This window comes from Myotis daubentonii, chromosome X (genome assembly GCF_963259705.1).
Source record: "Myotis daubentonii chromosome X, mMyoDau2.1, whole genome shotgun sequence".
Lineage (NCBI taxonomy): Eukaryota > Metazoa > Chordata > Mammalia > Chiroptera > Vespertilionidae > Myotis > Myotis daubentonii.
Window position 1 is genome coordinate 108,607,627 of NC_081861.1, and position 17,253 is coordinate 108,624,879.

The window sequence follows — 17,253 nt, forward strand, 5'->3', positions numbered from 1 at the left end:
TTGTAAGTGCTGACAATTGTTGAAAATTGTAGGAACCAAAATAATAGTCAACCAAAAAAAAAAAAAGCTTCATAAACAGGATGAGTTCCATACTTGATCTTGAAATTTTAATGTACAAGAAAATTAAAAACACATAAGTTGGCAAACCCTACCATACACAGACAGACTATAGGTCATTTTTAAGAATGATTTTATTTCAGTGGGAAATTATGTATGTTGGAATCAATGAATAATTTCTAGGGAAACAGATTATCACTTGATATATTTTAGTGGCTGTATTTTGTTGTTGTTGTTTTCCAGTTTTTTTTTATTTTTTATTGATTTTTTTCAGAGAGGAAGGGAGAGGGATAGAGAGTTAGAAACATCGATGAGAGAGAAACATCGATCAGCTGCCTCCTTCACACTCCCTACTGGGGATGTGCCCACAACCAAGGAACATGCCCTTGACCAGAATCAAACCTGGGACCCTTGAGTCTGCAGGCTGACGCTCTATTCACTGAGCCAAACTGGTTAGGGCTGTTTTCCAGTTTTGAAGGATACACAACCAGGTCATTCTGTTCACCTTCATCAAAAGGTTTCTAAGCTGACACAGATGTCATGATGTTATCAATAAGGAGTTAATACCACAAGACTTCGTTGGCATCAGGCTTTGATGTCAACAAAGGTAACTCCCAAAAATAAAGCAACTGCCAACTCCTAAGCTAGGGCACACTAATCTAATATTGATAGTATACGGTATTTTTTTTTAACTTGGAAGAATCCAACAAGCTCAATCTAATGCCTCAGCTTTAGTCAAAGGAACTCCAGTCTTAATAGTTTGACCTAGGTCAAACTTAACTAAGCCTTGGATTCCACATTTGTAAAATGGGGATAATCAGACCTACCACAAACAAGGTTATCTTGACAATCAGATGTGATAATGCATTTAAAGAGATTAACACAGTATTTGGCATATAATAAGCGCTAGGAAATATTTTTCATATGTTTAACAGTGAATTATAGGTACTGAAATTAATAAGTGTCATGTATTTGGCTTAGATAGCTCATGCCAAAGTAACACCATTCCTAGAAAAATGAGGATTAGAACTCACAACTCACAACTTCCTGATATGCCTGATACCTATATATAAGATCTTATTTCTCTATATTTTAGCTTGTGTAAACTTCTCCATGATAATTATTTTAAATCCTATATATAAAAGTAGTTTTAACAAATGTGCAAATTTCAATGACAAATATATGATCCAAAACAATATAAAATGATGAAAAATGCTAATAACTAAGGCCATCCTAACAACATGAACTTTGGGATGGACAAATAAAGATATGTAAGAACATTACTCAGAAGAAAAAGGCAGATGTTGGTACTTTTCTAAATGTGATATAAAACAAGCCAGTCAAGTAGTATGGCATTACCCACTTAAGCTCTTGGTAAAATCCAGTATGAAACACTTACGCTAAGCACCAAACTGGCCAAGTTGTCCCTGGTCCCTTCCCCTGTCTATTTTCAAACTATTTTTTAAATAGTCTCAATATGAAAACATGAGAGTTCTCATAATCATGATGCTTTGAGAAATCAATATGTGTGATAAATTATCTCTTTTTACATTGCCCTTTAGTAAGATTAGAAAAGCAAAAAGACAATAAATGAATCTTTCAAAGTATCTCTACTTTCTTGGCCATAAATATATATCAAATATCCTATCTAATAAAAGAGAAACATAGTAATTGGCGTACGACCGATACCCTTTTCATTGGCTAATCAGCGAGATATGCAAATTAACTGTCAGCCAAGATGGCTGCCGGCAGCCAGGCAGCTTGAAACTAACATGAGGCTTGGTTGCCTCAGTGACGGAGGAAACCAACCTTCCCCACCTGCTGCTGCCTCTGAGCCGGCAGTTTAAGAAACTCTGTAACAAATACGCCCAACTTCAGCCAGCAGATTCGCAACATTGTAAGCAAAGGCCAGAAACCTACTTTCAGCCGGAGGCCTAAGAGCTGGAGCCAAGCCTCAAGCTAAAGCTGGCCCAGAATAAAAAAAAAAAAAAAAGGAAAAAAGGAGCGTTTGGGAGTTCAGTCACCCCCAGCCTGAAAACAGCCCTCAGCCCCTCACCCAGACTGGCCAGGCACCCCAGTGGGGACCCCCACCCTGATCCAGGACACCCTTCAGGGCAAACCAGCCGGCCCCCTCCCGTGCACCAGGCCTCTATGCTATATAGTAAAAGGGTAATATGCCTCCCAGCACCCGGATCAGCGGAGCCGTGAGGCCTCCCGGCACTGGAATCAGCATGACAGGGGGCAGCACCCAAACCCCCTGATGGCCCTGCGGCTCTGTGTGTGACAGGGGGCGGGGCCACAACCTCCCTATCCACCCTGCTCTGTGCCTGATAGGGGGGAGCTCCCCCCCCCCCCACAGGCCCTGCTCTGTGTGTGACGGGGTAGAGCCATAACCTCCCCATCAGCCCTGCCCTGAGTGTGAGAGTGGCGGCGCCCCAACCCCCTGATCCGCCCTGCTCTGTGGGTGATAGAGGGCAGCACCCCAACCCCCTGATGGGCCCTGCTCTGTGCGTGACAGGGTACAGAGCCCCAACCCCCCTGATGGGCCCTGCTCTGTGTGTGACAGGGGGCAGCGCCCCAACCCCCGTATTGGCCCTGCTCTGTATGTGACAGGGGGTTGCTCCACAACCTCCCCATCGACCCTGCCTTGAGTGTGACAGGGGGCGGCGCCCCAACTCCCCAATCAGCCCTACCCTGAGCCCGACCAGGGGCTGCACCTAGGGATTGGGCCTGCCCTCTGCCACCCGGGAGCAGGCCTAAGCCAGCAGGTCATTATCTCCCGAGGGGTCCCAGACTGCGAGAGGGCACAGGCCAGGCTGAGGGACCCCCCCCCCCCGAGTGCACAAATTTTTGTGCACCGGGCCTCTAGTATATATATAGTTTTGTAATATATACATAAATATAAAGTGGGAACTGATGGTGACTTTTAGTCTATTTTACTTCTAAAAACATTTACATACAAAGTAAACACAGCTTAACTTTTCAGTTAAAAGACTGCACTGAAACTGAATAGGAGATAATTTAGAATGAGTAACAGGTCAATCATATGAAATTATAATTGTGTCTGTGCATTGGGATTTTATGTTAAACATGAGAATGTGATGGTGAGCAGCCATATTTTAATTGCTATAGCCTGAGTTATCCAAAACATCATGAGAACACTGGAGAAAATGACATGAGGCATGTAAATGAAAATGATGCTGCAGAGGGAACTCTGATAACAGATGCGGCTGTATCTGGGGAATTGGTTCAAACTTATGATTTACAGGGAAGGGAAAGCCTCTCCCACCGATTCTTGTCCAGAGTCAGATAACTCCCTTTATTTTTCTAGGTATTGACAGCAGAAAAAAAAAATATTCCTCCATCAATAAATACCTGAGGAATTGCAAAGAATTTTTTCATAACACCAAAGTCTGTAGGATTTCATTAGCTCCTTCTGCATTCTCACATTAACAAAGAAGAGTTTCATGCTATACTCCAAATAAGACAAATTTGTTCAAAACCTTCAGGCAAAACAAATGACGCAAGCTGGTGAACAAAACAGAATAAAAGAAAAAATAGAAAACCTGTAAACCATCAAACAAAAAAAAAAAAATAGAAATAATGGTAATAGACACACAAAAGTCTTTCCACTAAGCGGCCAAAGGGAAGAGGAAGAAGATGACTCAAACACCTGAATCTTCCCAGGGCTCTCCATGGAAAGCATGAGCTCTTTCTGCAAAGTACTTCTATATAGTATTATGGGCTATAAAAATCAACTACATTTTCTGAGCACCCACTAAGCATTTTACAGGAATTATTTCATTGAATCATTATTTACAAATTTAAAAAAAAATGAAACTTGGACATTAAAGAACACAAGAGGCATTGCTCATTCAATCCCAGGTTGTACGATGTTGGAGCCATATCAATCACTACATATATTGCTGAAATGAGATGCATACATATCAAAATGAACAAAATATATGGATGGTATAGCATTTGTAAAACTAAAGGACTTTTGAAATACCATTTTCATTCCCAGACTTTAAGACATTTTGCCCCTGGCAACCCCTCCTCCCCCAAAATGTGTAGATAGACAGATTAACAGTGATGGCGAACCTTTTGAGCTCGGCATGTCAGCATTTTGAAAAACCCTAACTTGCCAAAACCGGTTTGGCTCAGTGGATGGAGCATCGGCCTGCGGACTGAAGGGTCCCGGGTTCGATTCCGGTCAAGGGCATGTACCTGGGTTGCGGGCACATCCCCGATGGGAGATGTGCAGGAGGCAGCTGATCGGTGCTTCTCTCTCATCGATGTTTCTAACTCTGTATCTCTCTCCCTTCCTCTCTGTAAAAAATCAATAAAATATACTTAAAAAAGAAAAAAAAAAGAAAAAAGAAAAACCCTAACTTAACTCTGGTGCCGTGTCACATATAGAAATTTTTTGATATTTGTAACCATAGTAAAACAAAGACTTATATTTTTGATATTTATTTTATATATTTAAATGCCACTTAACAAAGAAAAATCAACCAAAAAAATGAGTTTGTGTGTCACCTCTGACACGCGTGTAATAGGTTCGCCATCACTGGATTAGATAGATAGATAGATAGATAGATAGATAGATAGATAGATAATTGATGATAGATATACATACATATAGGAAGAGGGGTTGTATGCTACAGAGGAAAATTCCTGTCCTATGACCTACATGCAGATTCCAATCCTCAGATATCTCATTAAATCTTTTTTTAATTTCTTTATTAAGTTATTACATATGTGTCTTTAAATCTTAACCACAGCCATGTGACTCATCTCTTTTCTCTTTGCTATTCTTATCTCTGTTTTACATTTGAGGAAACTTGGTAAGGTGAAATAATAAGGTGCCCAAGTTTACAGAATAGAAAGTGGCAAAGCCAGAACTCAAGTCTGTGTCTAACACCTGGTTCAGTGTTCTGTCCACCATTTTTTCACAGCCAAACTCCTAAGACCTGGTGCATCACTCAGGCAAACTCACAGCTTTCAGAATGCTGGTTGAAAGCCTAAGGAGCAGGAGCCTTGCACTCCTCTGCTCTGTTTCTTTCTCTTCCCATAATCTCTCCTTCTTAGAAACCATACTAAGGCAATCTAAACATTTGCAATTCAAGGAGGTTTACCCAAAGTTTAAAACTACCCAGATCATCCCACAGAAGGCTGGGAATCTGCCTCCCATCCTTTGTATGAGTTTGTGCTGCACTCCGGCAGCATGGTGTGGTGGGTAGTTCAGAGAAAGTTTTTACCTTATCAGTATAATCCTGTAAGGTAGTTATGAAGGTTAGAAATGATAAATATTCAAGGGCAGTAGGTAGAGCCTTATTAATTAATGGCAGTTACTTATCCTGGCAGCAGGGTCTAATAGAAAACATACTGAGAGTCAGGAGTCCTAAATCTATTATGGACTCTCTTATTATGTGATCATGGTCTCTAGATACACTGGGTGATCTCTAAGGGCTCCTTTCATTTTTAATATCTGTGCTTTTAAAAATGAATGTAACAAATGCTTGTTTTAAAAAAATCAAGCTGGACAGAATAAAATTATGTAAAAAGTGAAAGACCCTACCCTAGCCAGTTTGCTCAGTGGTCAGAGCATCAGCCTGGAGACTGAAGGGATGCGTGTTCGATTCCAGTCAGAGGCACATACCTCAGTTGCAGGCTGGATCCCCAGCCCTAGTTGGGGCATGTGCAGGAGGCAACCAATCCATGTGTCTCTCTAACATGTTTTTCTCTCTGTTGTTCCCCCTCCCTTCCACTCTCTCTAAGAATCAATGGGGGAAAATATATCTTCAGGTGAGGCTTAATAAGAAAAAGTGAAAGACCCCTATCTTGCCCTGTTCAATACATTCCCAAGGTAACACTTGTTACCACTTTCGTTATTTTATCTGTATTCTAAATATATACAGGTATATGTAAATATATGTATATACAGGGTGGGGCAAAAGTAGGTATACAGTTGTTCCTATGGAAAATAATATAATTAATAAATAATAATAGGAGAACTGTTTCACATACTCACAACTGTAAACCTACTTTTTGCCCCGCCCTGTATGTATAAATATGTGTATTTTACACAGTGATCTACTACACATATATGAAATGTTTCATAAAACTATACACATGCTTACTACATGCAATATATTCTGATCTATTCTACATCTTTTTAAAATACTGACATTGATTTCATGACCCGAAAATAGGTGGCATCTTTCAATTAAAAAGAAAAAAAAACACCCTAGCCAGCTTGGCTCAGTGGATAAGAGCATAGGCCTGGGGACCGAAGGGTTCCGGGTTCAATTCCAGTCAAGGGCATGTACCTGGGCTGCAGGCTCTTCCCTGGGCTCCTCCCCCAGCCCGGACCCTGGTTTGGGCTTGTGCAGGAGGCAACCAATCAATGTGTTTCTCTCACATCGATATTTCTCTCTGACTTTCCCTCTCTCTTCCACTCTCTCTAAAAATTAATGGAAAAATATCCTCAGGTGAGGATTAAAAAATAAATATTTTTTAAAGAGGAAAAAAAAAACTCTGCTCTGGGGCCCATGGATGTTTGGAAATACAAGCAGAAGAAGTATAGACATCCTGTGATGTTAGAACAAACCACATATAGACTTCCTGGAAGAAGATTAAACGAGATACATATAAGGGAAATCACTTGGCAGAATCTGGCACAAATAGGTATTTGATAAATATCAGTTTCTATGATACCTCCTGCAGTATTGCTATCCCCCAATGTTTCAAGAAGTGTAGGTACCTACAACCAACATAAGCATTATAGTCAATGGGTTGCCAGCCAAAGGCTAACTACCTTAATATTTTTGATTTTCCACTAACATCAAGGAATGGAGCTGTGCTGCCTACATGATAAAAGCAGCTTATCATTTTCAAGAAAATGTTTTTTATGAGCCATTTGGATAGAAAACTTTGTAAAGTATATTAAACACTGACTTGACTTCTTACAAGGACTATACAGAATCTAGCCTTTTCTCAAGGACCCAGAGTCATAATTATGTACACATAATGGTAAATTTTAGAGCTAGTAGATGCCTACCTTAGAGGTCACCTAATCATATCTCTCACTTTGCAGATGAACAAAATGATGTCCCAAGATATTTTGCAATTTGCCAAAAGTCACTCAGTAGGAAGGTCAAGTGATTCCCATTATGCCATATCTATTATTGTACTACTAGAGGCCCAGTTCACAAAATTCGTGCACAGGTAGGGTCCCTAGGCCTGGCTGGTGATCAGGGCTGATCGGGGCCTTCCGGCTGCTGGCCAGGGCCTTCCTTGCCCAGCTGCCAGCTGCCAGCCGGGGCCTTCCTTCATTCTGTGCCACTCCCTGGTGGTCAGCACACATCATAGCAAGCGATCAAATTCCCGGTCTCCCAGTCAAACTCCAGAGGGGACACTTTGCATATTAGCCTTTTATATAGATAGATAGATAGAAGATAGATGCTGAGTTCTATCTAGCAAGGTAGTCAGGATTTAGGAGAAATGCCACTTGTAATTTCCATGTGTGTTATTTTGGTTACCTCATCGCGTTCCTTATAATCTTTAGCAATAAGACTTTTAAAAAGGATGTATGTGTTTATTCTCCACAAAACATTATTAAGCTAGCCTATTCCACAACCCATCTTATGGGAAGAAGGCCAAAATATTACTTGTGTAGTGTACTTGAGAAAGGAAAGGGATGCAGATTGAATCACTATGTGGCCTTCAGAAAGCAAGAAGTATGCAATGATAAGCTCACATTGGCTTATGAAGAGCTCTGAGGATGTAACCATCAGGAACCACAAATAGTTCCTTAGAATAAGTAAACTGCACAAGGGCAGGGGCTATGTTTTTAAAAAATGTGGATTGAAAACACTGACAAATGAATGTTTGTCGCTACACTAAATGGTCCCAGGTCATCGTACTGTTTGATGTAGGTTTGCGTTTTAGGTATTAGACACTTACCTTTGACATAAAGATATGAACTGTTGCTTATGTCTAATGGCACCACACCCCCAAACACAGCTTTTATAAAAGCTGATAACACTCCCTCTATCTTCTAATAGGATGCTTCTAATATACTCTGAGAATGCTAGAACCATTTCTTTTTTTTAAATATATTTTATTGATTTTTCACAGAGAGGAAGGGAGAGGGATAGAGAGGTAGAAGCATCGATGAGAGAGAAACATCAATCAGCTGCCTCCTGCACACCTCCGACTGGGGATGTGCCTGCAACCAAGGTACATGCCCTTGTCTGGAATTGAACCCGGGACCTTTCAATCCGCAGGCCGAACCTCTATCCACTGAGCCAAACCGGTCAGGGCACTAGAACCATTTCTAAATAAAGAATTAAAATGCCCTAAGTGAGAGCCTAAGGGATTCCCCTATATAAGAAGAATGTCATATTACCACATAGCTCTTGCAACTTCCATTTTGCCTGCTCTACCGTTGAGTCGTTGACTCTGCTGCAGATTGAAGGTTACAGAGGTTGCCAGATAAGTCACCTCTAGTTAGGTGTTATGTTACTGGGACTATTTTTAACCTGAAACCAATGATACTTCTCTACAACCCATAAAATTAACATTCAAATGTCTTTTTAAATTGCAAAATGTCTTGAAAATGACAATTGTGTACCCAAACTACTGGTAAAGGCCACTTTCTAGTCTAGACACTTATCACATATCTATTTTTGTCCTCTTCCTTAAGACTTCAGTTGGTTCTCCTTCCTTATTCCATTTTGTCTATATTTTCCATGGTTCAAGTACTTTATCTTATTTCTCTGTCTTTAGGTGTTTCGGAGATGTTTCCTGCATTTTGTAATCAAAAGGAAATGGATTTAACTAAGAAAATACATACAAAACCTTATTTTCCCAAAATCTCTTCAAAACATGATCTTAAGAAAAACTTTTGTACTATGAAAAATGGGTAAAAAAAAAAATCAAGGTCATTAACTTAAAATATTTTCCAGAGATTTTACTTGATGAATCAATTAGCAGTTAATGATTTTTTAACTAGAACTAAATCTGATAAAAGAAAAATTACAGCCCAGCTGGAGTGGCTCAGTGGTTGAGTGTAGACCTGTGAACCAGAAGTCAGGGCACATGCCCAGGTTGTGGGCTCGATCCCCAGTAGGAGGTGTGCAGGAGGCAGCTGATCAATGATTCTCTCTCATCATTGATGTTTCTGTCTCTCTCTCTCCCTCTCCCTACTTCTCTGAAATAAATAAAAATATATTTAAAAAGAGAAAAATTATATTTCAAAGAGCATTCATGTCTCTGATACATGCATGATTAATTCTGCTTTTGTCAGTAAAACTGAAGCTATGAAACACTGCTTTTCCTGATTTACTCAAGCTAGTACATTTAGTAAAGCAAACAGAGTTTAAAGGCTACTTTCAGCAAACTATTTCAGAAATAAAATATTCCAAATATATTAAAAATAATTCCAATTAACTAATGATTGAGTTTATTAGAATCATTTATTGGGGAAATAACTTTTATCCATTTTTTTTCACTTTAACATATCTAAATAATACTTCATATCATAAATTCAAGCAATGTGCTTGATAAGCTCAGAATATGTTCACCATTAAGTGACCATAAAAACATAATTTTTTAATATTAACTTCAAATAAGTTCGTCCTGCCCTAACTGGTTTGGCTCAGTGGATAGAATGTCAGCCTGCGGACTGAAGGGTCCCAGGTTCAATTCCAGTCAAGGGCATGTACCTTGGTTGTGGGCACATCCCCAGTAGGAGGTGTGCAGGAGGCAGCTGATCAATGTTTCTCTCTCATCGATGTTTCTAACTCTCTATTTCTCTCCCTTCCTCTCTGTAAAAAAAATCAATAAAATATATTTTTAAAAAAGTTCTTCCCATACTAAGAGTAATAGCATTACTCTCACTAAAATAAGTCTAACATGAATCTTTTCCCAGATACCAGATGCCTCATGATGCAATTTTCTGGATCACTCACAGTATCTTCCTACCTATATCTTAACATACTCCAACACAATGGATATAGTCCATATTATAAACTGAATCACATGGCAGAATATCCTATATAATAAAAGCCTAATATGCAAATTGTCCCCTCGGACAGTCATTCCATTAGGAGTTTGCTCACTATGATGTGTGCTGACCACTAGGGGGAAGTGCAGAACATGGTGGGCATCAGCGACACACTGAGACCTCTCGCCAGCTACCTGGGGGTGGGGGTGATGGGGACAAAGGTGCAGTGAGAATGCAGGGTGTCCACTGAGCTCGCTCTCACTCCTCCTGCTACCCTCCCCTGGGACACCAGGGCTTGCGTGCTGAGGAAGCCCCCGGGCTCAGGTGCCGGGCTCCACAAGGAGCCCACCCCGCACCCATGCAGCCTCTTCCGGGTGAACAGGGACGCTGCTGCCAGGACCACAGGGACCTGTCAGGCTCCCCGTGGGTTAGCGCAGGAGCTGGTCCACGAGGCTGGCCGGGAGAGAGCATGCTGCCCCCCCACCCTCGCCCCCAGCCGTGGCTTCCATGCAGCACTACTGGACAGCCCAGAGGTCCACGCTGTACCTCAGCCCGTGACATCCGGCTGTGCTCACTGCATCTCCATGTGGGACTCAGGTGATGTTACTCAGGAGGAGTGGGGCATGCGGGGGCCTGGGGGTCCAGGTGCTGCCCAGGGCCCAGAGGTCAGCTGGGACCTGCCCTTCTACACCAGATGCTCCTGCTTCAATAGCCAGCCAGGCCTAGGGACCGCACCCGTGCACGACTTTAATGCACCAGGCCTCTAGTTAATTATAAGAATTAATGGCATTTAATAATGAGAATTAGCAATCAACAATCAATTTTTAATCCAGATAAGGAAAAAAAATCAATGATTCTTAAAAATTTTTTAAACACCTCAAGTTCCTAGGTAACAAAAAAGAAAGGCAATTATATAGAACTCAAGTGTGGTACAACAAATACTCTAAAATGGATGTTGTTCTCAGTTTTAGGATAGACTGGAGAGAATAACTGAATAGTCTATTGGCTTCTTCCAATATCTATTCATAGCAATTACAGACTAGTTATTTGCAGTCATGCAGTTTTCAGGATGGGAGTCAACATATCTTTACTGTGCTGAGAATAATTACCCAGGTGCAACTAGAATAAGAGAATTTTTGGTTAGGCAGCACCTAAAAGACTATCTAGTTTACCCTCCCTGTAGTCAAAAACAAGGAAACTGAGGCTCAGAGAAATTAAGTACCTAGCCCTCGCAATTCACACAGACAGTTAATAGCTAAGGAAGGTCTTGAACCAAGTTTTCCCAATTATTTCTATTAATATGAGTTAACGCTGAGAGTCAGAACCATTGATTCTCCTTCTGGGATAAGATGGGCCTTTGGAAATTTAACAGCTGTGTGATCTTGAGAAAACTGCAACCTCTCCAAAGCCCCTTCCCTCTTCTTTTAAGTGTAGAAAATACATACTCTAATAAGGCTGTTGTAAGGATTTCATACAGCTTGTGAAGTGCTTAGCACCTCAATTAGCAAATAATAAGCATTGGAAAACAGGTAGCTATTATTACTCCTGATCTGGAAACATGGCTGCTCCTACTGTTTGAGAAGACAAGAAATTGAATTCAATAACACAATGGACAAGGTCTCATCCACCAGAGCTTCTCCATCCTAACACATTCTGCAGACAGGAGAAAACCCCACCCAACAATCTATTTCACCCCATCTAAAACCCATCCTTTACACTGTTAAGAAAAACAAAATACTAACTGCTGCCAAATGTCTTCTGCCATGTGTTGTACATATAATTTGTTAACTAGAAATTGCAGAGGGGTTTCTAGCTCCACCCAAAACATGGAAAATAAAATGGTGGGACAACAAGGGGAAGATATGATCATACATCTGAACTGGAACTCGCAGAAGCTTGTTCTCAGCTCATTTAGTTGTGGGCAGGTAGGTGGGTTGAGAAAACAAAATTATTTTTTTCTGCATCATAAAGCAGAAATAATGGCTACCTCAAAAAACACAATTACCTACACTTCTCAACACAATAGAAAAGAATCCGTTTCCTAGCCCTGGTAAATTAAAACGCACACGGGTAACAACTGAGCATCTTTTTCGAAAAACTGAGGTTTCAGCTATATCCAAGCTGCACTGAACCCTAGGATTATGAAAAATTCCTATGAAATGGGGAGACAAAATGATGGGAAATATCACCTTGAAATCAACAAGGAATCAAGTCATGCCAAAGGTGTCTCCATTGATAAAATCCCGACCCTCCATTCTCATGACACTGCAAACCCACCTCCAAGGAAATTACAGGAATCACCCACAGCAACCAACCTCAGCATTCGGCATCGACCGGATCGACCCCTACTCAAATGTCGTTAAGCACCAGGGGTCCCAAGCCCCTCCCTGGAGCTGCAAGTCCCGCGCTGTATCCCGACTACCTCACTTCCTTTCCGTCCTCCCTCCCATGCTCAACACCTGGCATTTCTCACCAACCCTCGCCACTGAGAGAGTTGATAGGAACAGACTTCCTATACTTTGTCAGGGAAGTACCAGAGCCACAACATACCCGTCCCTATTACGATCACATCAAACTCCGAAGGGAGATCATCCGCCATCTTGACAGGAAACATGTCATGTGACTATTGCTTGTGAAAATGAGATCAAGTTAGGCATTGCCTTGGTAGAAAGAGGAAGAGAAAACAGTGCATTCTGGGTATTGTAGTTCTTGAGTGGCGGATCCGAGTAGCTAAGCATTCTATTTGAAGTGTTTGCGCGAATGTTAAAAGCTCAATTCATTTTCCAGGCCGAGTGCAATAGCGTGTTTAGCCTGGGAGGTTTGGAACAGAAAAGAGATGTCTATTTTACTACGATGGCTAGGATGAATGTGGGGAGACCTGTGTACTCCTTGACAATGATGAATCAAGAATTGTTAGGAGACACCGAGGACAGAGAGAAATTGAAAAGGGATTGCTTTGTGAACAAAGGACATTTTCATTCCAGCCTGGTGTGTGTGTCTGTACTTTCGTTTTGACCCCCGAAGCATGATTTTTTACACCAATACTTTCAAACTATATGCTGTATCTTTTTCGCCTCTATGTCTTTTCAATGAAAGCCCACGAAAAACCTCTGGCTCTAGTTTCGCCAGAATGGAACCCTTATCGCGTCTTTACTTGTTCTAGTTAGTCCAAACAACCACCCTGACAATATGTATTTGCAAAATTAGCCTTGCTTAACAGGGGGGAAGAAAGATGAAAGCATGTTAGTTGCTTGATAAGCGTTTATTGATTCAGAATCTGGTATTCTATACATAGACAAGATTCTCCCCATAAACTACTGCACAAATGATCAAGGTAAAATAGCCTTTACAGTAAAGTGATTAAAGTAAATGTATTTGATGGTGGGGTTTGAGTAGTCTATGCCAAGCAGCTAATATAGCTCTCAAGTATTTTCAAGGTCAGCTTCCTCCCACCCTAGCCCCATCAAACCAAAGAAGAGGGTGTTCATGGGAGTGAAGAAAGGTACATTTTATATCTGCCTTATAAATATAAAATTGTAGTTACATTACAAGAGTTCCAAAATAATTCAGAGAAAGTGCAGTAGTGGACCGTTCCCTACATCACCTGTCCTGGAGTTGTTTGTGGTTCCCCAGTCACCCTGTTGTTCCTTCAGCATGGAATGATATTCACATCCTCTAGCTAACATTGATCCCCAAGATTCAGCTTGGCTTTTACCATCTCCTCCTTTCACTTCCTCCCTATATTGGATTAAATTTTCCTGTATAGTGCTACCACTCTGTCATAACCTCTCATATTGCACTGAAAGTATTTGCATTTATCAGTATACAGTACACATATCCCCATACATACTCACAAAAATACACACCCGCATATGCAACAGCCAAAATTATAAGCCCCTGTAAGACAAGGACCATGCTTTATTTATCTTGTTGTTCCTGTATCTTTCATAAGCCTGGCACCATAGGAATTTAATAAATGTTTGCTGAACTGAGCTTAGTTCTGACTCCCCTAATATATGGTAGGTACTACGGAGACAGGGACTGTCTTCACCTTTATATTTGCAACCACTATGATGCTTTATTTTTTGAAGATGCTCAATACCTTTGTTACTTTGCTAAGGTTCCATGGAAAATCTCTAAACTTGTATTTTTCCCTAATCATTAGCAGCATTGTACATGAGTATTATCAGAAGTGAAATAGACCTTATCTGTGTGATCTATAAGACTCTTGATACCACCAATGGAAAAGGAAATTAATAGTTTTCCCAGGGTAAACACAGGAAACTTTCCAAAATCTCTTCTAACAGTGATAAACTACAGATGGGTGGTTAAAAACATGATAAATAAAAGTATTCTATCTTACTTTGGATATACTAGTATATATATATACATATATATCCTTTTCACTATGAATATAACTAATTTTCAGTTTTCCTTAAATATTCATTCAGTACTTATTATGTGCAAGTCACTAATTAATATGCTACAATTACAGCAATAAACAAAACAGACAACAAAAAAGCCTGACATCATGAAATTTATATCTAATGGGATAAAGCAAAATAAACAAATACTCTGTAGTGCTGATTTTCCAATATGTTTTGCCTCAAATTTCAAATCCCTTTTTTTACAGAGACTAGAAAGCATGATCCTCAGAAATATATAATTGCCAGCATATATTTATCTGTTGTTTTTCTGAAGCTATCACACCCTCTCTGGGCATGGAAAAAATTAGAAAAATGTAAAGCTTCTGCATGGAGAAAAATTTCAAAATACCTTTTCTTTCAAATGTATTTATGTAAATTTTTTGCAAAGTAAAGATGAATATAAGAGCTGACAATTTCAGTAAATAGCATAAAGTAAAGCCATTTAATTGCCATCCCTTCTATTTTTTTAAGGACATCTATTTTTGAGAACTGAAATATTTTAGGTGGCTAAAGTGATAATAAAATGAGGTGATGGATACCTATGCATTGATTACCCTATTAAATCACTGCAACACTGATTTTGTACTGAGAGGTTTCTATGAGTTGAAAAACCATGATTATCTGAACATTTACCTTTATTCAGAAGTTTCTTCAACTGTGAGATGTGATGTACCATCTTTTTACAAACCAGTAATTTAATAGTCCCTATTTCTGGTCTTTCCTTTGAGCTCCAGATCAATATATCCAACCCCTTACTCAACATCTCTTCTAAACATGTTGAGTACTTAAGTCCTGAACATTTCAACCACATTTCAAAATCCAATTGCCCAGTGTTCCCTCCCTTAGAAATGGAACCACTTTCTAATCAATTACTCAAGTGAAAAACTTAAGAATCACACCTGATATAAATCTCTTTTACCCCTAAACCAATGCATCAGCAACTCTTGGCAGGTTTATCTCAAAGATATATTGTAAATATATACACCTCTCATTATGGACTTCCCCCATAATCTCTTGCCTAGACAATTACTATAGATCCCAGCTAGACCCCTTATTTGCACTTGCTTCTCTCCAGTCCACTCTCCACACTGCAGGTAAACTTTAAAAAATGTATACGTGATCATGTCTTCCTTTACCTAAATCTTTCATGATTTCCCATTGCTCTTAAAATACATTCACAACTTTTAAACATTGTATAAAAGGCCTTGCTAAACTCTCCAGTCTCATACCTTTTATCCTTTTCTCTCTAAGCTCCAGTTACATTGGCTTGCCTTCATTTCCTCTAATACCCCATGCTCCTTTCTTCTTCAGGGCCTTCACACATGCTGTTCCATGTGCCTGAGGTGCATTTTTATCCTTGTCCCTTTCTCATTTTGCAGTTCATTCAAAACTTCACATACTCTGGCAAGTCTTCATTGAGTCCACAGTCTAGCTTAGGTCTGCTATCCTCCTATCCCCCTCCTTTGTTGAACTTTTCATGATTAGAAATATCAAATATTGTTTCATATCTGCTATTTTCATAGACGGTAAGTTCCACAAAGGCAAGGACTGTGCCTATATTATCTATCATTATATTCCCAATACATAATTCAGTGCCTGCCTAGCATATAATAGGCACTCAAAAATATCTGCTAAACTCTCACTCTGGGATTATATCCAAAGCAAATAAAATCACTATCTTGAAGAGATAGCTGCACTCCTATATTCATTGCAGTCTTATTCACAGTGTTCATTGACAGATGAATGAATAAAGAAAATGTAGCATATACATATAATGGAATATTATTCAGCCTAAAAAATAAGTGAACCCTGTGATTTGCAACAACATGGATGAATCTGGAGAACGTTATGCTAAGTGAAATAAGCCAGGCACAGAAATACAAATATCACATGATGTAACTTTCACATGGAATCTAAAATAATATTAAATTTAATTCATAATAACAGAGTGTTTAATGGCACTTACCAGAGGCTGGGGTATGGGAAAGGGAAGATATTAATCAAAGAGGACAAAATTAAATTATAAGATGAATAAGATCTGGGGACCTAATAGACAGCATGGTGACTATGGTCAATAATATTACATACTTGAAATTTACTAAGATTGTAGATATCAAGTGTTCTAACCACACACATATAAAAGGGTAACTATGGGAGGTGGTGGATATATTAATTAGATTGTGGTAATCACTTTACACTGTATAAATATATCAAAACATTGTGTTGTATACCTTAAATTTATAAAATGTTAATTTGTCAAAAATAAATAAAATTTCAAATCTGCTGAATTGAATAATAAAGTATAGGAAGTCTTTAAGATACAACATGAGTGCTGTTTTAAATGGGAATAAAATAATTGATTACTCAGTAAACTTCTTTAATCAGCTGGTTTTGTGTTTGCAATTGTACAAGTAATGCACATGTGGTTAATTAAAAACTCTAATCAGCCCAAAAGGTCATACAAAGACTATTACGACTAATAAGTCTCTATGCTCTCCCTGTCCCGCAGCTGTCCTCTCCAGAGATAAGCACTGTTTTTCATTTCTTGTGAATCCTGGCAGAAACTGTGTGTGTGTGTTGTGTGTGTTGTGTGTATGTGTATGTAGCAGTAATCCCACTCTTTTTAAAAACTATATTTTATTGATTTTTTACAGAGAGGAAGGGAGAGGGATAGAGAGTTAGAAACATTGATGAGAGAGAAACATCGATCAGCTACCTCCTGCACACCCCCTACTGGGGATGTGCCCGCAAGCAAGG

At 39.7% G+C, this 17,253-nt stretch overlaps 1 protein-coding gene across 4 annotated transcripts in view; it reads right to left on the minus strand.

Annotated features, from left to right (window-relative positions):
- Positions 1–12,702, minus strand: part of CHM (CHM Rab escort protein) — a 260,784-nt gene extending 248,082 nt beyond the window's left edge. For all 4 annotated transcript variants that reach the window (XM_059680347.1, XM_059680349.1, XM_059680348.1 and 1 more), the window contains exon 1: positions 12,620–12,702. In XM_059680347.1, coding sequence (XP_059536330.1) covers positions 12,620–12,683 — 64 coding nt within the window. In that variant the 5' untranslated portion in view covers positions 12,684–12,702. The remainder of the gene's footprint in view (positions 1–12,619) is intronic.
- Between the last annotated feature and the right edge of the window lie 4,551 nt (positions 12,703–17,253).